Source organism: Neovison vison, chromosome 3 (assembly GCF_020171115.1).
Source record: "Neovison vison isolate M4711 chromosome 3, ASM_NN_V1, whole genome shotgun sequence".
NCBI classification, from domain to species: domain Eukaryota; kingdom Metazoa; phylum Chordata; class Mammalia; order Carnivora; family Mustelidae; genus Neogale; species Neogale vison.
In genome coordinates, this window is record NC_058093.1 from 126,016,399 (window position 1) to 126,041,040 (window position 24,642).

The 24,642-nt window shown below is 50.7% G+C and overlaps 1 protein-coding gene across 4 annotated transcripts in view; it reads right to left on the bottom strand.

Moving 5' to 3' along the window:
• The window catches only part of ZNF236 (zinc finger protein 236), a 105,137-nt gene that overhangs the window by 77,850 nt on the left and 2,645 nt on the right, over window positions 1-24,642 (bottom strand). For 3 of the 4 annotated variants that reach the window (XM_044242793.1, XM_044242796.1, XM_044242795.1), the window contains exons 2-6: window positions 14,358-14,500; window positions 12,964-13,128; window positions 3,873-4,051; window positions 1,145-1,269; window positions 718-890 (exon numbers count right to left, since the gene is read on the bottom strand). In XM_044242793.1, coding sequence (XP_044098728.1) covers window positions 718-890; window positions 1,145-1,269; window positions 3,873-4,051; window positions 12,964-13,128; window positions 14,358-14,500 — 785 coding nt within the window. Of the gene's footprint in view, window positions 1-717; window positions 891-1,144; window positions 1,270-3,872; window positions 4,052-12,963; window positions 13,129-14,357; window positions 14,501-14,966; window positions 15,293-24,642 lie in introns of those variants that run through there. The other variant, XM_044242794.1, reaches the window with a different exon arrangement.

Genomic DNA, 24,642 nt, shown 5'->3' on the forward strand with positions numbered 1-24,642 from the left:
CATTTATTTTTAGGAATATGAGTCTTCATTCTGCAAAACAGTTACGTAACACGAAACGATCTGTGATAACAGTGTTTGTGTCGCTTCCAGGTTAATGTATACCCTACAGTGAGACTATAAATAAAACACCAAATCAGGAAGAACAAAAGTTAACCTGCCTAAGAGAAATACTTGCAGACGTTCTACAAATCAGTACGTTCTGCAGACAACAAGGAACGGCAAACGTCGGTCTCACCGCGGGAGCTGGCGCCGAGGGAAGTACGCAGAGCAGCGCTCTGGCTGATAAAAGACGTATATGAGGCCATACTATTACTATGAGCAAAAGTAACAGGAAGAGCAAAAATACTTTTTTTCCCCTCAATTTATTTCTGGTCGCAGTTTCTGAGACGTGACAGTGCCTGTGTTCCAAGTCTGCTGAAGGGATGAGGTGTTACCCGACCGGTGGCTGGTAACTGACAAGGGCAGCGGGATCATTTCTAAACCATTATTTGTCAAAGCCGTAACAGCATCCGTAAGACCACGAGAAGAGAACATTATAGGTCTCCCCCGGGTAAGCCGAAAAGGTGTCTAGAGAGAGACCCGTGTCTGCTTCTTGTTTGACACAAAGTCTGCTCTGCACAAACCGTAAATCTGCATTTCAAAACCTCGGGCTCCCGCATGCACGGCGGAGCCGGCTACCGCACCCAGAAGCAGCACAGACCCAAGAGCGACATTTACCTCGGAGTGGACTCTCTGCACGTGGGACTGGAGATTCCCTTTTTGAGAAAAGGCAGCAGGACAGAAGGCACAGGCGTGGGGTTTTTCCCCTGTATGCTTGATCATGTGCGTCTGCAGGGCCCCCTTCTGGTTAAAAGCCTTCCCACATTCACTACATTTAAACGGCCTTTCACCTGGAGAGGGAGAAACACGATCAAAATATAATTCCACGTGTGTGAACACCTGATGGATTAAAGGGGAGATACACAGCTCCCAAACCCAAGACCCAAACCCACCTGTGCGGACAGAGCTCGCCCATGCTGCGGAGTCCCGCGTGCCACTGCCCACGGCAAGGTCACCAAGCACAGGACAGACGCAGCGGCGTGACCTCACAGGTCTCTCCTCTAAGCCACATCGTAAATGGCCCCAAAGTGAACGTGTTTCATACCTGTGTGTATCCTGATATGCCGAGTTAACTGACTGGGCTTTTGAAACGTCTTTCCACAGTGTGGGCATGAATATGTGAATCCACTCCTGTCGATGTTCCGATTGTAAGACCTTGTACTCGATACCCTGGTACGACACGGGAGGGAAGCACTCATGAACTCGTCTCCTCGGTGTCACAAGTCCAAAATTAAAATGCAGTCAGCGCATGTGGCTCACCGGCGGCGAGAACTCGGGCTAGGAGACTCCGCCCCGCGGGAGTGTGCGTCCCCGCAGACACAGAAACTCCGACGTGCAGTCATTCTCTGTGTTTGGTACCAGAGAATTCATGTTTCCCCAACTAAGGGGAGAGAAGCTTGTCTTCTCGCAGCGGAGAGGTGAGACCATCCCTTCTGGACACAGCTCTACCTGCGGCCCTCAGATGTAAAGACGCGTGTGGTGCGTCCCCACCTGCCCTGTCTCGCGCCCTCCTCCGGCCCCCTGCTCTCAACACCACCCACAGGCCGAGGATCTCAAAGTCCTCCCTCCGGCAACCCTGACACCAGCCCTATGCACTCCCCCGCCTCCACCTGACGCCTCTGCACTCGGCTCCCTGGGGCTGCGAGCTCGTGGGAACCAAACAGGGCTCTGTTCCTCCCTGACCTGCTGTTCCCCCAGAGCAGAAAACAGCAGCTCCCAGCTGGGCAAGCTTAAACCTCAGGAGTCGCCCAGATTCTCTCTCTCACCCCTGGCTTCAAGTCCATCTTCAAAAAGCTTCTGATTCCACTCGAAACACCGCCAGAGATGCTCAGGCCTCTCCCGCTCTCCACTCGTCAGACCACCACTGCCGGCTGTGACGATGCACCGGCCTCCCTGCCCCACCGACACCGCCCAGCAGCCACAGCGCAGGGGAAGCTGGGACAGGCTTCCCACTGCCCTCGGGATCAGCCCTCATTCCCAGGATGGCCTCCTGAGGCCCTCGGCCTCGGGGCCCTGCCTTCTTCACACCCGGTGCCAGCAAGCTCCCCTCTGCAGCGGGCTCCCCGGCGCCAGCCTCCTTTCTGCTTTCAAAAGCAGAGAAAACCCACCACAGAGGGGCTGTGCCAATGGCTCGGCCGCTGCTGAAGTCCCCTTCCTCCCGAGGGCCCTCCTTCCTTCGGACACCCCCCCCCTCCCTGCTCACCAGCCTGCCCGCCCTCCTGGCGCTGCCCTGGGGCAATCCAGTTCTGCGTCCCTCTCCCTCTCCGCACGAGCACTCCCTGAAACCTTTCCACCGACTTCTCTCTCTGAGAAACCAGCACAGCGGGAGGACGAGGCTGTGGGTCCGGCCCATCCCTCCAGCTCAGAAGGGCCAGAAGCCAGCGGGGCCGGCTGCATGCTGACCACCTGGACGCCATTCATCATCTCTCCAAAACCCTCAGACACACACCCAACCTGCTGTGCTCAAACTGCACCCAGGCAGGAACCCCGTGTGCGGGAGCACTCGCAGCGCGGTCTGGGCCCCGCTAGCCAAGGGCGGGCAAAGTGGGGCGGGGGGAGGCAGGCTGGCCCCACGGGGGGAGGGGGGCGTGCTTCACGCCGCTAACAAGCCCCTAACAGGGTAAAGGAATCCTACAGAGTCTTCCCGGGTCTGTGCGCGTCAGCAGCTGGCGTGGAAGCCGCCGCCGTGCTTGCGGCTGCTGTTGGGGACCGCACGACGCGCAGGCTCCACGAGCGAGAGCAGCCACGGCCGCCCGCTCACGGGCGCACCCGGGCCAGAAAGCACTTTGCCTTTTGTTTCATTAAGAAAATGAAGTTTTGATAAAAATATATAATCAGGAATAAACCAAATATGAAACTCAGGAAGACATGTTAAGTTCTACCAGAAAAAAGTGCACGTATGTATTTAAATACGGTCACACTTGTTCAAATCACGAGCTCGAAAACAAGACAATTAGGGTCAAAATCCTGAAGCTTGAAACCTCCGAGCTGTAAAACCGTGGGAAAATGACTCGATCCTGTACCTAGCACTTCTCACCCACAAAGTGGGGACACAAAGTCTCCTGGTCTGACAGCGCTGCCTGCAGGGACCACGTTTTCCTCACACACGTTCACGGACACACTAAGCGCAGCGTCGGGAACGCAGAGCTTCTGAAGAGGGACTGGAGACACACCAGTTTGTTCAACGGGTGCCCCGGCCCCTGTGGACCTGCTTCTCGTCCTCAGGACTCACCTGGGGAAACGTTCAGCCAGCACGTTGTCCTACAGCCTTCAACACTGTGCTACTGCGAGAGAATTCTGCTCCGGCAGCCCGAGGCTTTAGAAGCCTGAGCTTGCTCCGTGCCCCAGGCCTGCGCGTCCGCACAGCAGCCCTGACACCGCTCCCGACCGGCCGCCACTGTGCTGCTACTGCTTTCTTTTTTTGTTTAAATGTGTGGCATATGGCAACTCTACCCTATCTTTTTTTTTTTCTTTTTTAAAGATTATTTGTTTATTTATTTGACAGAGAGAGAGATCACAAGTAGGTGGAGAGGCAGGCAGAGAGAGAGGGAAGCAGGCCCCCCGCTGAGCAGAGAGCCCGATGCGGGACTCGATCCCAAAGCCCTGGGACCATGACCTGAGCCTAAGGCAGAGGCTCAACCCACTGAGCCACCCAGGTGCCCCTGCGCTGCTATTTCTGGAGCAGACGGCGTACTGAAGTCACCCAGGCAAGCGCACCCGCCGTTAAGACAGGGCACAGACTTCTCTTCCCAAGCCCCAGCAGAGGCTCGCACCTGATCTTGTAGTGCGTCTTCGCGTGCTCCTTCAGCTGGGAGGGCGTCTCGAAGTCCTTCCCGCAGGCCTTGCAGGCGTGCGGCCGGCCGCCGGCCAGCTCCTGCCGGTGCTCCTCCATGTGCGTGGCCAGCTGGCTCTGCAGGGCGAACTCATCCCCGCACTCGGAGCAGATGAGATTCTGCAAAAGACAAGCCCGGCCCTGAGCGGAGGCAACACCCCGAAACGGCGGCGTCCTCAAAGGACGGGCGCGCAAGCGGCCGGTACCCGGATCACACTCTCCTCTGGAACACGCGCCGTTCTCACTCTCCAAGAACGCGCCACCGTGTCCAGATACGCTTCTGGGAAAACCGTCCTGACCGGAAGAGAGCGCGGCCCAGGGAAGCAAGCGGCGGTGAGCGGGGCCGCCGTGGGGCACACACCGGCGTGGGGCGCACCTGTGCCGACGGAACGTGCGAGAAGCAGAGGGACGTCGCCACAGACGGTCGGGACAGAGCTCAGAGGAGGACGCGAGTCTGCAGACCACCGTGACATAAAACCCCAGCCGATAAACCTCTGAATGGAAACACTGTCACCGCCACCGCCTGTTTTACGGGCGCCTCCTGGGGAGGCCCAGCTCCCTGCCCGGACACGGTCTGCCCCGCGCTGGACACCGGTGTGGCCTGAATGCGCCATGGAAAAAGCACAGAACACACACGGGACCGCAAGGACTTACTGCGAAAAGCAAAGAACATAAAACAGCTCAATTTTAATATGTGAATAATATTTTCAAAATAAAATAACAGTTTCAAAAATAAATATATTAAAATAAAATTCATTTCATCTTTTTTTAAAAAACTTTTTTAATACGGCTACTATAGATTTTCAACAACTCCTCTGTCCGTTAGGTGACAGCTGTCCGTGTGTCCTGGAGTTGGGCAGCTGCAGGACGAGCTGCGGCCTCCGGTGCTCACCAGGGGGAGGTCACGGCAGCCGCCCCCACAGGGCGCCAGAAAGTCACACAGAGCAGCGCACGGACGACGCTCAACAGAGGGCAGGGCCGGACGGGGGCCCGGCGGGAGGAGCCGCTGCGGAGGACGGCGCTGCAGGGCTGACTCAGATTCTGCCGTCCGGGCTTTTAAACCATCCCCAAAGACTGTCCACACGGACGGAAAATGAGTGTGACCTGTCAGTGAGCAGACACTGTCATTTCCAAATAACAACAACAAAACAGATGAAATAAATTCTATGTTAATATATTTTATTTGGAAAATATATCCAAAATATTATTCACATATTTGAAGTTATTGAGCTTTTCTTCCATCAGACTTTCTTCCAAACCCTGCACATTACAGCCCTGTAAATGTTAGTAAACCCCATGAAAATGAGTAATTCATCAATAGCGAGAGGCATCCTTGGCAAAAAAGACGAGCTAAAGGGAATGTTCAGAGCAACCCAATGATTTCAACACAAATAACTTTGTTAGTATTATTATAGAATAATTTAAGGAAATAATGAGCTACTAAATTGTCAGCATCTTGGTGATAGCAAAGAAAATTCTTTTTAGGAAACTTTCAAAAAGAAAAAAATACCTAACAAAATTTGCTGCCTCTCTTTAAAGAAAAAAAAAGAAGATGAAGAAGAACTCCTGAATTTGTATGACGAAATACTCGTCTTTGCTCAGGACTGCCCCGGGTGTCCCTTCTTATACTTGTAAAATAAAACTTGGTTCCCCCGACCTGTCCTGTCCTCCCCTTACTATTTTATTGCTCTGGCCCTGGTGCATCCTTTTTACTTACCTTTTTCCCAAACGATCAGATTAGAGTACTGCAGGAGCTATCCACCTTGTCCCTTCTCAGAGCACAGCTCACTCACTCGGCACAAGCAAGGGCAAGGCCCCCGGGGACACAAGGAAACCAGCTCGTGGTGGAGAGTGTCCTCTCTGTCTCTGCTTCGCGCCCAGAGAGCCCCAGGAGCCAGGACGTGCCTGCCCTCCGCTCCAGCAGCCAGCCACACTTGAGGGAGCCGAGCAAGGAGCCCCACACCTTGCTTCCTCACCAACAGCTAAGGGACATGCCCCTGTCCTGTGTTCTCCATACTGGGAGCAGACGTCTCTCCTTGAGGCTATGAGTAGTGACTGCTTTCTCGTGGGATAATTTCCTAGAAATTAGAACAGACCTGTGGGACGATTTCTATCACGGACGAGTGACAAGCAGAACTCGTCAAGGGAATACACGGCATTCTGGTCAGCCCCCATCTTGCTGAAGGTCTCATTTCTACAGGTCAGAGTTTAAAATACAATAGATACTAACGGCTGCGAGCCTGCCCCCCTGTAACACCTGTCCTTCTGGCTCCCCACCAGGGGCCACCGCGTGACCTTCCCGGTGGCCCCATCTCTGACACCCTCAGGTACACCGTCCACACGCAGCAGTGAATGTCCCCCCCAGGCCCTGGGCTTCCACAGGAGCCTCTGGGTTTCCCATTCCACGGCCAAGCCCTCAACTGAGTTTAGTTGAGTACATTTTTTCACCATAATTTCCATTTGGTTCTCCTCACTTTGGTTTCATTCTTTTGTTTGTTTCAAAACAATTCACAAAGCAATTTTATGATGACTGCTTTAAAATCTCTGCCAACTAATTCCAACACCGGGGTCCCTTCAGTGTGGGAACCTGCCATCTTTTCTCGATGCCGTTGGAACTACCGTGGTTCTCGGTCTGCCGAGTATCTTCAGCCAGACCCTGAGCGCTTGGAGGGCTACGTTGGGAGCCTCCAGACCAGACGGCCGTCCCTCCACCCAGATGCGGCCAGGGACCTCATGGGGGGAGGCTCACTGCAGGTCCCAGGGCCCCAGCGCGGAAAGCACGGGGCGGACCTGTCCGTCCTGCGCCGTCCGGTTAACTCTCCCTGCCGTCAGGTGCCATGAGGCTCAGCTCCCCACCGGGGCTGGCAGGGTCCGAGCGCTGCCTGCTTCCGGACACCGCGTGAGAGGTCAGCTTCCCGCCTCGCTCTGCTGAGGCCATCCGGCGGGGGAGCCCGGTCCCGCCTCCTTCTGTCCAGAGATGGATGCAAGATGAGCTCCACACTTACCCCCGGGCACGGGGTCAGAGGGCCACCCGTTTCTGAGGACGGGGCAGGAGGGGATGGAGGGTCCCTCGCAGCCCTGCTGAGCAGCTTTCCAGCCGGTATGTGGCTGGAGGAGGGCGGGCATCGTCAAAAAGATTTTCTGTTGCAAACCGCTCTTTGGCCAGTTTTGACTAAGGGGAAGCAGCTTTCCTTGAAGCATTTTTACGTCTGTGCCTGTCGGCAGAAGGCCACAGGCTTCTCCAGCAACGGGTGTGCGGGAGGGAAAGAAAAACCCAACCGACTGATGGCCGTACCGCTGCTGGGCCGGCCTTCCTCCCGCCCCCCCACCAGGCCTCCATCAGCGAGTTGTGCTCTCACTGGTGGTGGAGTGGGGGGGTGCGGGGGGCCTCCGTGTGGGCTGGACTCTCACAGGTCAGGTCTGCATGTGACCGGAGGTCAGGACCTCTTCCTGTATTACTAATACCATATCCAGACCAAGTCACTGAGGAATGAATACATGCCAAACAGAGAAACGTAGCCAAAACTGTACTGTTCTAACATACGTGTGCAAGACTGATAACCGTGTTCTGGTACCTACTTTTTTCTCACCCGGGAACACATTTCCTCGCAGAGCACACAGCTCTCCGACTCAAAACACGACCACCCAGCACCCCGTGTGAGGACCGTGCGCTCCCGCGTGTGGACCAGGCCTCGCAGGAGAAGCGTGCCCTCTCCCTCCTCCTTTTCATTGATCCACGGGACGAAGGGGTGATTCAGAGAGAGAGGAGACCAGGTGGGGTCCCGGGCAGCCTTGGAGGGCACAGCGGCCCAGCAAAGAACTACACAAGGCCACACAGGAGACAGAGGCAAACTCTGAACCTGGGCCCTAACATGGCCTTTCAGAAAAGAGTGCTCTATTCCTCACCCCAGGCCAATGTATTTTCACATCTGAAACAGCAAAGCCTTTTTGCTTCTGCCCCTGGACAACCCCGTCAGGAACTCGTGCCTGGCGTGGGGTGATGATATCAGGGGACTGAGTATCTCTCCCCAGCCTCCAGAAACTTCTCCTGGCAGCAGATGCCGTGGCCAAGACAGGGCAGCCACACTCCTCCCACCACCTGCTGCAGACCCCGGCCCCCCGAAGCCCTCTGTTCGTGACTTGCTCTCCCATGATCACTCAGGGTCTGAGAATCCGAGGCTTTCAGACTCAAAGAGAAGAAAGAGAAGACAGGCTAGCAGTAGTGACAGAAACGTGAGTCTACCTCTCCAGAAATACTGCTCCTCAAAGATCTTTTTAGGGGAAAAAAGGAGTCGGGATGGAACGTTGATGTCCTCACACCCGTGACAGTGAAAGGCAAAGACAGCGGGGGGTCAGCGATGGCGCGGAGGGTCAGGGGATGACGTCATCGCGCGATGATGTCATCGCACAGCTTCCAACCGCAGAAACTGGACACCAGCAGAGGACCGTCATCAGGGAGAAGGACGGTGAGCTCCGGCTGGAGGAACAACATGGGAAAGAAGACGGACGAAGCGTGTGGACGAGAAAATACAATGGAGGGAAGATTCTAAAATGAACGTCCAAGAAACTAAGAACTGCTAGAGATGAAGAGTCCCTGCTCTTCCCCTGCCCCGCCACGTGGACAGTCACGGCGGATTTAGAAGGCAGCTCCAAAGCAGCAGCGCAGTGAGTCGCGGGGTGCCCCGAGGGGACGGCCACCACACGCCCCCGCAGGCCCTGGAGAGCAGCCCCGCACCCGCAGCCCGGGTTCACCTCCTCGTGTTCCCGGCACAGACCCCACGTCCCCACTGTCCTGACGCCTTCCGCACGCCATCGCACGGGCTGCACACGCGCGAGCTGGCGGCCCGTGTCCCCCGCTCCGGTCAGGTTCTGCTCCCGCCCCCGCACAGGCGGGCGCTCCGTCTTCACCCAGTGTCTCCACCGCCCAGCGACCGCTGAGGCCGCAGCAGGACAGACGCACGGCGGAGCCCCGGCGCCGGCCCCCGCAGGGGAGATGGGAGCCTGAGAACCTCTGCGAACGTGGGTCTGGGGGTCACCGGGGGAAGGCGGGCGCAGCGACCCTCCGCGTGGACTGGGGCGTCCCGGGCGTCAAGGCCGTGCGGGCCCGAGCCGCGTGGGGCCGCGTCGCGGGGCTGCTAAGTGCGGCAGACCAGGGCCCGCTGGGCTGCGGGGCTCGGAGCTCTGAACACGAACAAAAACCACCGTCAGGCTGGGCGGGAGCAGGAAAGCTCCAGACCCCCAGCGGCCCCACCACCGCCCAGCGGGAGCCCCTCGGGTCTCTGAGCACCACCCGCCGCAGCGAGGCCCTTCTGGGGTCTGCGAGGCTCTGTCATCAGGAGTGTCTGAAGGTCACGGAGCCCAGGAGCGCGCGCGGCAGGGACGGCAGGGCTGGTGTCTGGCGAAGGTAAGGGATTCACTATTCCCAAGTATTCGCTGCACTGGCTTTTCAAGAGCGGAATTTCTCAAAACAAGAAGGGGGAGACGCCATCACTACACACGGCGATGACTTACAATGATCAGCAGCTGTTTTATTTCGGAAGCCCCCACACACAGACTAGTGAAAACAAAAAGTCTTATCACTACTTGTAGACAGGGCCGCACAGCTGAAAGCCCAAAGAGAATCTGGCAGGACGGCAGGCGACAAATCGAACATGAAAACACTCCTCCCTCTCCTGCGGACAAATGACAAACACCCAACAGAAAGGCCCCTGCGGTGGCATTAATAAAAATCCTAGAACCGTTTAGAACTTAAATAACATACTGAATCCACACGAACAAAACAGTACCAAGGTTTTTTTTGTTTTTTGGGGGGTTTTTTGGTGGCAGCAAAGCAAGGTTTATTGACCGACAGTCAAGTGATATAAATACAAGCTCCCGAGGAGGGAGGAGACCTGAGAGCATCGCCACGGGAGCTTCTAAGTCGGGTTCGATCTGGTTGACCTCCCTGCGCCCGTCATCCAGTCAGGTGTTTGCCGTCTACCCATCACGTGGGAAAGGGGGGACGGCTACGGAGGTGTTCGGACCATGAAGATTCAGTACCGTAAACATATGCATCTTCCCCTGTAACAATCTAAGAATTTAATTCAAAGTGAAAATACCAACTGATTTTTAGGGGAGGAGTCAAGATGGCGGAGAAGCAGCAGCTGAGACTACCTCAGCTAGCAGGAGATCAGCTAGAGAGCTCATCTAAAGAGTGCAAACACCTGCAAATCCATCGGCAGATCGAAGAGAAGAAGAACAGCAATTCTAGAAACAGAAAAACAACCACTTTCTGAAAGGTAGGACTGGCGGAGAAGTGAAAATACCAACTGATTTTTAAAAGAGGCAAAATTCTAATGTTCATATTAATAATAAACCAGAAAAGGAAAACAGGAAGCACACGAACATTTGCTTATCATGACAGAGAGACAGAGCAAAGACAACGCGGAAACACCAGGTGGTGGTGGTGCCCGGGAGCCCTGGCAGGACCGGGCAGAGGGCACAGGAGGCCGCGGCTCTTCTGATGCTCCTTGTTCCTGCCACTTGGACTTGTAAGAGCGAGCTCCTCTCCAGACACTGAAACTGACCCCCCACCGCCCTCAACGCCTGCTCTGCCGTGGACTGTCTTTGTGGTCACAGCAACCGGACCCACGTCAAGGACAGTTAGTGCACCTGGGAAGGGACGGGCCTCAAACACGACGCGGACTGAACCCACGAGCCCCGACGTCCTTTGGATCCCACACGACGTTCAGTGGGTGGACTGACGGGTTGAGCCAGGCCACTGCGAAACTGTGTCAGAGGCCACGACAGGACGGAGCCAAGGCGTGAACGAGCGTGCCGGTGCTGGAGCCCGGGTCCCCGTGTCGGAGGACAGGAGGGAGGCCTGTGGGAGTCCTGGAAGGGGAGACTGGAGCTGAAGGATCGGTGGAAGCCCCGCTTGTACAATGCACGTGTGTGCTGTGCCCCACGTGCGCTTGCGCTGGGAGATGTAGTGGGGTTTTAGGAAATCATTTCAGATTTGGGAAGTACGTCTAAGCAAGTGCAAGAACCAGATTCTGAAAATGGACAGTCCGCTCGCTGTAGCCTGTTTGTATAGACACAAGGCTGAAAACCACCTACGAGTCTACCGGGGCAACCTGCTGGTCATGGTATGTGTGTCCACCGGAATGCCACGTGCCGATGAAAAGAACGAGACACCACCCCTGGCCCCGTGCACGGAAGTGTCCCAAGAGCAGAGGCAAAGTCCGCACAAGACAAAAGGCACAGAATGGATGGCCCGTGTGAACGGGGCTGCAGAGCAGATCTGCGTGCACCCGGGATGCCTGGGGAAGGACACAGAAGCGACTTCCAGAAGAACAGGAAATCACGCGTGGCACCCTCGGCTACTCACGGCTCCCACCACGCGCACGCACAACTCAGGCCAGAGGACTTTAATACACTATTTAACGTAGGCGCTCTCTGCTTTTCAAAAAAACCAAAAAAGCGATGAGTGAGACGAGGCATAGCTGCACTCGGCAGGGGAAGGTGCAGAGCAGCAGAGGCTTTCTAGAACGTCATGTGGCATTCTACAAAGAAGGTGAAAAAGTAGTATTAATCTAGTAAATCCACCTACAGGAATCTATCCTAATGAAATAATTAAAGATACATAAGAAGATGCACTATGGAGAGTATTTAAAAGGTATAAATAAATGTTAAATAACAGAAGAAATGACTGCATATCATTGCACTATATCTGGATGCAAGAGACTAAGAAAGTAGCTTAAAATACTGACATGGGGAAACCATCCTACAGCCAATGAAAATGGGGGAGACACGCCTGCAAATATATTAGGGAAAAAGGGCAGGTTAAAAAGCAGCAGCATAAACATTTTTTATTTAAAAAACTATTCTTCAGGGACGCCTGGGGGGCCCAGTCGTTCAGCATCGGCCTTCGGCTCAGGTCGTGATCCTGGGATCCTGGGATGCAGCCCCGCATCGGGCTCCCTGCTTAGAGGGAAGCCTGCGTCCCCCTCTCCCACTCCCCCTGCTTGTGTTCCCTCTCTCTCTCTGTGTTTCTGTCAAATAAATAAATAAAATCTTAAAAAAAAAAAAAAAAGAAAGAAAGAAAGCTATTCTTAAATAGTTATGGAAAGCATATATAGCAAAAAAAAAAAAAAAAGTCTAAAAGTCTGCACATGCATTCTCTCCAGATTCTATGATTCTTGGTTCTTCTAATAATATTGCTCTTGCTAATCTTTAGTTTCTAATTTTGTTCCAAAATAAACACACATTTATGTAGTAACTTTTACGAATATAAAAACAGTTTATATTAAAAAGTAAAGATGTATAAAAAGAAGAGATGAGCGTGTATAGAAAGTATGAACTTAATTTTTATATATGCAATTTAAATACCGTATTTGTTTTTCTGTCTCAGGAGGAAAGTACACCAAACAGTTTTCTACAACCCACCCCGGGACAGCAGAAATAAAGGTAACTTACTTTCTTTTTACCGTTTGCATTTTCCTAATTTCACACAATAATAATCAGGGACATGGGGGCTTAATACTTAGAAAGCAACAGCCATCTGTACTCCAAGTCAGGCCCGCCCGCCCCAGCAACAGGAAGCCCCTGCCACGCAGCAGCCACGCAGCCCTGCCATCTCACAACGACAGCTGTGGGCCTTTCAGAAGGGCTCACTGTGCTGTGTAAACGGCTCTGGGTCATCGTGAATTCTTCTCCCAAATTCCCACATGTAAGTGGATCCAGAAGCCAAGCAAGGAGATGCTTCCGTCTCCAGAGACAGAACGTTTTCTCTGGACCACTGCGGAATCCTACGTGGGCCTGTCTGGGTCCTCCAGATACAGGACACATGAGGTGTCTGCCCTGAGGTACTGACAGGCCAGAAAACAAACGGTTCTGTCAGTGGCGTAGAGAGTCAGGCAAGGCACACTGAATGATAACCAACTCCTTGAAATCCGTAGGAAAGGCTTGTTAAACTAGTTGATACCTACAGTCCCCCTAAGGATTAGATGCATTTAAAAATCCATGAACAAAGTATAGGCCAAAATAATTACCTCTTCCTTTTCATGGAGCATAATATGCGCTTTGAGACTAGCCACTCTGGAGAATTTCTTGTTACACACAGGACAGGTGGGCTCTTCCCCATTGTGGGTGCATTTGTGAAGTGTCAGGTTGAATTCAACATTAAATGTTTGGGGGCACTGGTCACATCGATGTGGCTATTTGGAGAGAAAAGTCAAGAAGCCACTGAAATACAATCTTTCCACAATAAATGCCATTCAAATATCAACAAGTACCATAATCTACAGGCGATCTAAGAACTTCTGGTCTGTCCCGCACCTAAGTCGGTAAATCCAAAATGGACACAGCAAAGCTCCTTACAGAGTTTCTCAAAGGATTATAAGGACGACAACTCACCCGTGCAGAACAGAACACACCTTGAGTAAAACGCGCTGCATGTACGCGTACCGGGTACAGTCTCCACGAAGAGGAATGTGAGGGACTCTGCTCCCGGGGGTGGATTTTTCCCTCTTTTCTGACCAACTCCACTGCTCTAACGAGTCACTTCAAGTAGAATCAGTAATCATAAAAACCCTCACTAGATTTTAGACAGGTGCTTATCGCAGTCTAAAATTTTCCCCAAATGAAAGGCATTCTGACACTTCCTTGTAGAAAGATAATCACTGCTTTTTCTCTCTGAATATCAAGACACAAGAGAGTCCGTATTTTCAGATTTTCAACTTAGGAGCGTAATACAGCTGATACCGGTACTAGCAACAGTATCGTATATTCTAGTTCACAGTCGTGCTGAAAACAAAGCCAGTTAGTCATGTTCTGTTCCCTAGAGAAGAGGTCCCTGGCATTGTCCTGACCTATGTGCTCCAAACCTAGGGGAAATCAACGGTCATTTTTTAATGGTCATTTTAACTGCCATTTTATATCTGGCAGGGACACCATTCCATTAAGACACTAATACTCTTAACCAAGTCCACAAGGGCCCCTGCAAAAAAGGATTCCAGTCTCTTAAGTGTTACTCCCTGCGGAGATGCAATGGAAAACCCCAGGAAAACCACTGTAAAGGCAAGCCTACTTGGAGATAACACTCCCTGCTGGAGAAAAACACATCAAGATACTCTGGTTCTGCACAGTCACTCAGGAACCGACCCCACTCCAAGTCCTGCTTTGAGATGGCTTCTCTGTCAACGGACTCAGAACTCTGACACACAGATTCGCTAGACCAACTCTCACGTCACCTCACCAACCAGTAAAGGCTTAGGAATACGACTACAACTCAGCACAGAACGTCAAGGTAGGTGTTCGTGAAGATAAAATGCCCCACAATTTAGGGATCTAAGTTACAAGAAAAATTTGTGTTTGGCATGCCAATTGTTACAATACCTCCAGTTTCAACGCTCACATTTCTGACAACCCTCTTGAGAATACATACCTTGTCATTTCGCTCGTGATCCCTCATGTGGCGTTGAAACTGGGACTCTTTTGGAAAAGATAGCAGACAGATTTCACACTTATGGAAGTTTGGAACTTGATAGGCATAATTAGTGTTCTCCGCGTTCAATGTTAAAACTCCATCTATAAAATTGCATAAGTATAGACAATAAATACCAGTTGTTATTCTCATCACATCAATAAAACTAAATTACGTGGCTATTGTTTAGAAACCAAACTACGTCAGATATTAACGGGAGAATTTTGAAGAAATTAATGGTGTCTTCAGTTTTTCGAAAGGAAGTGATTTTAGGGCAGACACAAGGAATGCTGGGACGACTGAGGCACAGGACAGCAGGACTGTAAGCCTCTGCTGGTAGAGTCGTTAGAACCTGAAACTAAACTGCCGAGTTGACATCCACCCAAAGACACGCAAAAGCCATGACGTCTCTTATCCTTGCCTTCATGCTTCATACGGCTTCAAAGTCCCTGGAAATCCCAGAGGCATTTCATCTCTAAGTCCATCGGTCGCCCACACGGATCATCTCAAGTCGCTCAGCAAACAAAACTTGAGTAGAAGCATAAAAGCTAATTCACTAATTCAATCTACCTCTGAAAACTGCTGCAGAGCAAGATTAAGTCAGAGAGGAAAAACTTCCGTTCTGCCACATGGCCAGGGTTTAGGAACACCTTTGTCCACAGCACTTTGGACAATCCCTAGGCTTCATGACGTGCTTCTACGGACCCACGTAGGTCAACGGCTATAAACACAAAAGTATTTTCAAGTAAAAATATGTACTACTCACAATAATTTGTCAGGAATCTCAGAAAATAAAGATGTCCTAAACCTCTACAATTCTTTAAAATATTATACTCCAAGTCTTACAATTTAGGCACAAATATATATAACACATAATAATGATACAAAAACTTGAACTACATTACATACAATTCTTTGTATCAAATTTGACTCAAAAGTATTGAAATCTGGAAATAAAGTAGGGTTGATTTTAAGACTCAAGTAAGCTCCAGAGTCTCCTGTTTCTCAAAAGTCCATGCGGTAAACACCGGCATTGCCGATTTTCAACAGACCTATTAAGTCCCTCCTTTGAGAAAACAGCCTGCAGCCCGGCTTGGGCCGGAAGTCCCAGCCCTACACTGGCATCTGCGCAAGCAAGAACTGAGCAAGCCTCCAGTGGGAGGCGGCGGCGGCCACAGAGGAGACGGGAGCAGACAGAGCCATGGAGAAGGCGGGCGGCACCTTCACAAATTCCTCCAGCAGACCCTTGAGTGAAGCAGATTACAGATTAGCAGATTCCAGTTTCGAGAAACACTAATATAATTCAACCAAACAACCCCATCCAGAAACAGAATGGGCCACCACGGAACTCCTGTTGTATTTACTCGTCACTATATCCACATTATGTTCAAAGACCATGTATCCAAAATTTCTACTATAGTTCAATTAGTAACAAAATGGTTTACACTCTCTGGGCCCAAATAAAATGATTGTTGGGACCATGTCAATTGATATAGTATTCCCTTTGGGAAAGTTTATAGTATGGAAAGAAGTAGTTTAGACATTGGGAATGTTCAAGTAAAATATGTGTTGAAAATTGTGTTTTAAAACTCGAGTGAGTGTTTCCACCTAATGGCTGAATGAAGTCATGAGGCAGCTCCTCACCAGAAAACAAAATTAAGGGGCTCCTGGGTGGCTCAGTGGGTTAAGCCTCTGCCGTTGGCTCAGGTCATGATCTCAGGGTCCCGCATCGGGCTCTCTGCTCAGCGGGGAGCCTGCTTCCCTCTCTCTCTCTCTGCCACGTCTCTGCCTACTTGAGATCTCTAATAAATAAATAAAATCTTTACAAAAAAAAAAAAAGCAAAATTAAAAGGCTATTTCAGGAAGTAGAATGAAACAATGTTCACAGTTTCTCATGTTGAAACTGCTAAAGTTACCCCGAAATGAGAAAGGATGTAATTAACTACAACTGATAGATAAAACCCTAAGAGAAAAGAAACTACACATTTAAAACTAAAAACAACATTGTTTTGCTTTATGAATTAAGATTTTTCCAGAGAAGATATTTATTTTAAGAAGCTAGATTTCCCTCTGTAACAAAGCTCAAAGCATAATAAATCCCATTTTCACTAAGTGTCCTCCCCCAGCGATAATACAATATTAATTTGGTTCAAAGACAAACTTAAAACAATGCTAACTGCAGTTAAGGCATAACTGGAGGGGAAAGCATGCTTTAGTGTCCACACTGAGCGTAATTTAAAAATCCACAGCATCTTCGGACTGGCACAGCGGAGCCCACTCTGTCCCCGGCCCGGCACTGGGGAAGCGCGTCCCTCTCTCCTGGGGGAGCCGGGCTCCCTCATCCCCACTTCACTGCCTCTCTGGGTCGTGCCCCAGGCCTTAACCCTCTGCCTATCACCTCTTCAAGCTCATTCAAATTTCTGGTCCGCAGAGTATGTTTTCCAGAAAGAGGTCTAGGAAATTGACGGGTCCTGAGGACACGCTTCGGGAGGCCCACGGGCCCTGTGAAAACCTCATGCAAACGCTCCCGGTCCACGCGGTCGCCCGCCGCAGGGGCGGCCGGGGTCACGTGAAAACTCCGCAGCCGTAGAGGCCACCAGACGTCCCGCGGGGCCAGGGATGGCAGGAAGGCACGGCCGCACGAAGGGCAGCCTCTTGGCGGTCAGCCCCCTGGAGGCCGCCCGCGGAGGGGCTTCCCGTGGGACTCCGGCCCCGCGTATTCCTCGTGTCCCCCCAGTCAGCACAGGTAGTGTCTGCGGCCCCCACACACGACAGAAGCACGGAGCCACCTGCATTCCGCAGCGCTCAAATCTAAATGCTCACCGGGGACAGGATTCTGCCCCCGCACGCCGCGGGGATCCCGGTGAGATTTCAGGCAGGCAGGGCGACCCCGCGGCGGATTCCAGCTGGTTTACCGAGACAGCCGCTTCACTCACACACACACTCACACACACACACACACACACACACACACGACCACGTTCTCTTCACCCCTCACCCTTCCCAAACCAAGAACTCAAATTCACTACCAAATGTAAACAGACCGATGGCAAAAACCAGAAACTGTCTGAGCAGCTGTTTTCCTTGAAAAAATGTGAACTCGTTTCAACATCAATTTAGCTCTTTACGTAGACGTTCTCAGTAGTATGTAAGAATAACTACTTATCAACCAGCCCCCGGATAATAAAGCCAACCTCCGAGTTTGCAGGTTAAATAAGAGAATGCTTCCGGACGCTTCTGCGGCAAGAGCCTACCAGCGGTTCAGGGGCACGGCTGCCTCCTTAACGCTCTCCCTCGCCTCCGATGGCCTGGCCGGCCCTCCACAGCCACGCTCCGTCACAGCATCATGCAGGCCTGGCCCGTGATGAGGTCTGGACAAGTCCACAAACCGCTCTTCTCCCAAGACCGACACAGCTATCAGCCCAGTCAGCTAAAAGGTCTGCCCTTATCTCCGATCTAAAGAGCTAAGTTCATCTTTTTTTTTTTTTTTTTTTTTTTAAATTTTAAGTGATCGCTACACCCGATGTGGGGCTCGAACTCACAACCCCAAGATCAAGAGCCCCCTGCTGCACGGACTGAGCCAGCCAGGCGCCCTGCCCGGTGGATCTCTTACACTACGTGCCTCTGTGCTGCGTGACGGTGGAGCAAACCGCATCTGCAGCATTCCACTGATTCAACCCCAATTTGCATCTCCCAACTTAAACCCTTAAGCACTATGCACTGAGGATCTCCGCCATCCGTAAATCCTGTGGAGGCATTTTTGATAGTAAAATGGGATACACCAGTTTCAGTTTCTAAACTAACTCCCAAACTTGGCATCTTTTTTTTGTTTTGTTTTGAATAAAAATCTTCCAAAAAGTAGCTGAAATCTCTACTTCTCTCAACAGGCCCGTCTAAAGAGTTTGTTTATTTATTTATTTATTTGTTTGAGAGAAAGAGAGCCCAAAAGCATGAGCAGGGGGAGGGGGAAGGGCAAAGGGAGAAGCAGACTCCCCGCTGAGCAGGGAGCCTGATAAGAAACAGACCCCAGGACCCGGGGATCACGACCTGAGCGGAAGGCAGACCTTAACCACGGAGGCATCCAGGCGTCCCCGTCTTCCTAGACCTTGTCTCAGCTAACCATGGCGGCCTGTTCTCAGCTTTTCATGCTGACATCAGGATGCTTTCTGAGGTCACCAAACAGGCCTTCAAGAAGTCTGACAACTGTCACCCCTCCTTCTAGTAGGACCCCACTTCAGCTACCACACCTTGTCCTCCTTACTTTCGTGTGTGTGTGCGCGCGCGCGTGTGTTATTTCTACTCTTTTCTAGTTTCTTCTTTTCTCCGTCCTCCTGTTTTCTCCTGTTCGTCCCATACTGGTCTTTCAGGTCTGAGCATAGCTGGACTTTTTCGGATCACACTCTGCAGTGCTTGCACCCCTGACGTCTTTCTACTCCGTCACTGTATCTCCAAGCCTCGCACCAAGCCTGGCACATGTTCCATGTTTTTTAAATTCAGAGCATTATAATGTATTACCTGTTCAAAAGAGGTCAGGTTAAGAAGGAAGAAAACTTACTAAGGGGGAAAAGGTGAGTTCTACACTCCGTCCCCTGGTTGAAGAGCTAAGGAAACTAAGACCCCAAAAAAACTTAGCCACTTGGTCAAAATCACACAATTAGACGGGGCAGAACTGGAAGTCATCTTGAACTCACAGTTTAAGACTCTCTCCTAATTAATCAGGCTCCCATGCCTCTCAAGGTCATGATTCCTGAGATGAGACCCCAATCTCAACCTTGTGCCTACTGTAAAAACAGCAAGTGAATGTGGGTTTTACCAACAGTATTTTATGTCAATTGTAAGACTAACTCTGTTTAGTCTTTCAGAATAAAATAGTCACAACTGGGAGTCAGGTCAAAGTACCCTGCTTGTCTAAACCATAAGTGGTGTCAGTGAGACAATTAGAGTCTGAGACCCTGATACCGGCTTCATGATAAATGACATGACATATTACCTGACACAGAGTTATGGAGAAATACCTGGCCAGAGACTCACTGAACGCTCCCTGCCAGGCTCAGGTTGCTCGCGTTCCCACAGCAAAGCTCCCCTTTACCCAGATGTGCCTTCAATACGCCCGCTTTATCAGCTCTTGTATCTGTGCGGACTTTCCTTTTCAAGCCTCTTATTATGACACTGTCTCTATTGTTAAAAGGAGTATCAATCCTCTTTCAAATATCTGCTTTTAGTACCTGTACATTTTTATTTCTAAAGACTTTAGACCCTGGTGGGTGTTCACTTAAACACACACGCATTACCCCCACTTAACAAAACGATGGTGCGTTCAGATTACAGCAAAATAATACCTCCAGTGCCTATAGCCTCCCCATCTAGCTAAAGCAATTCAAGGACCAAGGTCTAAAAGTAACAGGGCCTGGAAAAAAAAAAGTAACAGGGCCTGGGGGTGTACTGCTGAGAATAATGCTTCCCTGAGACAATGCCAAAAACTGAGTTTCTGTATAAATAGAGTAATTTCTTGTGGATGTATTTGCTGCCATTATGCTGTTTCTCAGCTCCTCAAACGTACCACATATGTTAGCACTGCGACAATCAAGTAGAGCTAAAGGACGCCACAGAAAATTGTGGAGAGCCCAGTCCAAGATTCTGTCCCAATTTCCAATGAAGTATGCATGCACGGTACATACTATTTTTAATGTACATATCTTAAAAAATGGGTATCTATAGATTAAAACATGGGTTACGGGTCACAGATTAGGGAGACGGTGATGGAAGCAGGGCTGCGAGTCATGAGGTTTGGAATGTCAGTCCTGCTAAGTGCTCAGTAAGGTCTCTGCGAAGCAGGTATCTGCTGCTCAGCTTGGTTCTTCAGCCAAAGGGGAGGCTGATCTCCATCCTGCTTACCTATGGGGTTGTTGTGAGAAATCCAAGGTATGATAAAGACGAAACAAAAAATACTCTTTTAGAAAAGTAAACTGCACATCTACTAGGAGGGCTAAAATTAAAAAGACAGGAAAAAACAAGGACAGATGAAGATGTGGAGCAACTGGAAACCTCACATCCCACTAGAGAGGGTGAACATCATGACATGCGCTCAAAAACCATTTGGCAGCACTGACCAAAGCTGACCACACAGAGACTCCTGCCAACCCAGCAATTCCGCTCCTGGGTGCATCCCACAGAAATGTGTACACAGATGGACCAAAAGCACATGTTTAAAAAATGCTCACAGAAGCGTCATTTACAACAGCCTTGCAAATGCCCTTCGACAGCAGAGGATGAATTACCACTCTCAAGGTGAGAAGTAAAACAATAAAGCTTCTCGGTGAAAATACAGGAAAAGGTCTTCATAATCTTACAATTGTCAAACATTCCTTACACAGGTCCCAAAAGTGAAACATGAAACGACTGATAAATTAGACAAGATTAAGATTAGGAACTTCTTTCATGAAAAGATATTCTTAAAAGCGTGAACAGGAAAGTACAAAGAACTCATACACGTATATATAAAGAACTCCTGGGGGCGCCTGGGTGGCTCAGTGGGTTAAGCCGCTGCCTTCGGCTCAGGTCATGATCTCAGGGTCCTGGGATCAAGTCCCGCATAGGGCTTTCTGCTCAGCAGGGAGCCTGCTTCCCTCTCTCTCTCTCTGCCTGCCTCTCTGTCTACTTGTGATCTCTCTCTGTCAAATAAATAAATAAAATCTTTAAAAAAAAAAAAAAAAAAAGAACTCCTTGGACAGAGCTCGTCACCAAAGATATACAGATGGCAAGGAAGCATGCGAACAGAGGCTTTGCATTCTATCTCATAACGGAACTGCAATTTACACAATGAGATACCACTGCAACCCTATTAGAAAGACTAAAATTAAAAAACAGTAAAAATAATACCAAAAGCAGAAGTGGATGTGGAGCAACAGGAACTCTCATTCATTACTGGTGCAAATGCAATGCATTCGCAAAACGCAAAATGAATGCAAAATGCAGAATACAAAGTGGCCCCACCACTTTGGAGGAGTCTGGTGACTTCCTGCAAATCCAAACACAGTCTCACTAGACCATCCAGCACAGTGTCCTCTACACTGACCCAAAGGAACTAAAAACCTGCACACAAATGTGTATAACAGGTTATAACTGCCCCAAACTGGAAGCAACCAAGACAGCCTTCAAAACGAAAACAAACAACCACTGGAGGATCCAGACAATGGAGCATTATTCAGCAGTAAAAGAACCATAGCGAGCCATGAAGAGATGTGAGGAATCCTTAAAAGCACACTTCTTTGCGAGAGAAGGCAGTTCTGCAAAGGCCACGTACTGTATGATCCAACCGTGCGACATTTGAGCTAGCAGAACTGTGGCAACCATGAACCCTCGTGTAAACTACTGACTTGAGTAGCTAGTAATGTGTCAGAATTGGTTCACCAGTTGTTACACGTGTATCACACTGACACCAGATGGTAATAGCAGGCCACAGCCCGAGGGGGAGAATAAGGCGCGTAAGGCGCGTGCAGGACGTGCAGGAACTAGGCACTATCTGCTCGATTCTGCGCAAGCTTAACACTGCTACCAACAGGAAAGTCTATGAACTCAAAATAAGATACTCAACCCAGCAGGAAAGTCAGAAAAGACTTAAATGACAGCCTCACAGAAGAGAACGAACAGCTAAGAAACATAAGGTCTCTATTAGCGCAGAACTGCGAGTTACAACTCAAAGCACCACTGCGCACACCAGAAAGGCTACAACACTCCACGGGCAGAGCGAAGGCAGCGCTCCGGGCGGGAGGAGAAGCTGCTGGCTCACTGGAGAACCGGCCGGCCGCGTCTGTCGTGACCCGGACACGCAGAAGCTCACAGCAGCACGTGCGTGCGACAGCCCCGACTGGAAACAAGCTGCGGGGCCGCAGGAGAAGGGACAAAGTGACAGCATGTTATGTAATGGAACAACATGCGACCCGTAACGGACCGGCTCCTGCCAAGTGACTACGGCGGCAATCTGCAAGTGCACGCACCCAACGAAGGAAGCCAGAAACAAGGGTCACACCGCGAACTCCGCGCAGCTCGAGGACAGCCCAACCGCCCGGGACAGGGAAGGCGGCAGCCCCGGCGGGACGGGAGGAACGTGCGGAGCCTGCGGTGCCCTGGGTGCTGGCTGCCTGCGGCCACTCACAAAGCACATTAAAGTCTGGGCGCTTTCCCTGTCGACGTTTTGGTCAATTAACATAATGACTAAAATACAGTAATTAAGGCTTCCAAACAATGCACACGTGTGGCTTCTCCTGAAAAACCGGAAGCCGCAGCGACAGTTAGAGGGAGCCGAGCCGGGATGTGCCCCCGTGGACCAAAGCAGAGCTCGGCAGTTCTCCCAGGTCCCCAGACCTGGCCACGACCTGCCCCTCCTGCTTATGGCATCAAGCGTTCATGTCTATCCACTAAAGCAGAGTTTCCCACTCCGCTGAGATGTCGGGGGAAGGCACCTCGGCGGGGGCCGTCCGTCTCTGAACCCCTCCATCTCCCGCCCTTCCACCAGACCTGCTTTGCCGGTCTAGACCCTAGACCAGGAGTGTCGGGCCCTGAGCACACAGTGCCCCCGCCCCGGGAGTCTGCAGATCAGCGACACCTGGGTCCCGCCTCACGGGCTCAGGCAGGACTGGACTCAAGGCCTGCTCGTCGGGGTCCCTAAAAGCTCCCCCAGGTAACTCCATGTTTTGCCAAGAGTGAAAACCACCACTTGAGACCTTGCCGTGTTATTTCACATAATAAGTTCTAAGACTAAAACGTAACTTGAAAAACACTAATTGCTTGAGCACAGAGACATGGTCTGTACACAGACAAAATACAAAGACCCTGATATAGGGTAAGCATTATTTTAAAAACTGCTGAACTGACTTCATCTCACAAAGATTTACGATTTTGTATGGTTTTCCCAGGCTGTACTTGTGTCAAAGACCAGTATTTTTTTTTAAATAAATGCTTATAATGAAATGTTTTTGCTTTATTGTGGGAAAGAGCAAGATTTTGAACTCCTGTTAACTCACTACTTGACTCCAGGATCATAAAATCTTTAAATTGGCTGTATTACCTAACACACTTTCCTCGAAATACTACGAAGTCTAGTCTCTGCCTACCTAAAAAGTTCAACGCTGGAGAATGAAGGGTGCTCCTTTATGAAGACGTCTTTCCATCCCTGGATACCCGATACTGTTAGGAACTTAGTATTTTAAGCAGACCCTGTCCTCGCACTGGTCCTGCCAGGAGTTCTGCCTGCTGAAGCCCGAGTCACCTTTAAACCCAACAGCGTCTGCTGCCGCTGCGTATGCTGAATCCCACTGCTCTTAGCTCATCCTAGCAGTCTAGTCCCCTTGGCAAGAGAAGTAGAGTTCCTGAAGTCATCCACAGCCAAAATGGCCCAAACTGATCATCTGAGCAGGAGAAGACTTGCTTATTCATTTGACTCAAGGTCTGTGTGTCTCAGCTCTCTAGAAATGAAGGATTACAAATATTCCTCCGACAGAAAACAACAACTGAGCAGGGGCCACCTAAGGGCAAGCTTGGGAGAAAGCTTTGTACCACTGCACTAGAAAGAACAAATGGAAGCCATACAGGACCATCAGGGTCCCATCATGACTTAGTGTAAACTACAATAAGTACCATGAAGAGAAAAGTCCATCTAACTCATCTTTATGCCCCCAGGACAGTGCTGGGGACCAAGCAAATGCTCATTCAATAAACAAGACCCTCACTGACTCCCACAGGAGGCTTCCCTCACTCCAGGATCGCCCCCCTCCCCCGACCTCCAGCACAGGTGACATATACTGCCAGACCCCCAGCCGGTGCCTGAAGCCACAGGGTGCTGAACCCTAGCTGTACGGTTTTCTCCTACACAGATGTACCTCTCACTGAGTCTAACTCGGAAATCAGGCACAGTAAGAGATTAACAACAGTAATAAAACAGGCAACTCCAACGTGAATGTGGTCTCTCTCCCTCTACATCTCTTACCAGGTGGCACTCACCCTTCTTGGGACATCAAGCGAGGCACGGTGACACAGCGTTAGGCTACCACGACCTTCTGGTAACATGTCAGAAGAGGGCCACCTGCTTCCAACCACAGGGAGCAGAAACCACAGGTATGGGGGGACTACTGTATGTATGCCCTAAGCTGATTATTACTCCAGGAAATGTTTAGTGGGCCTACTCCTAATGTCTTCTTGAGGCTTCCATTCTGCCATCCCTTCCTCTGGGAACTCCAGACCTTGAGTG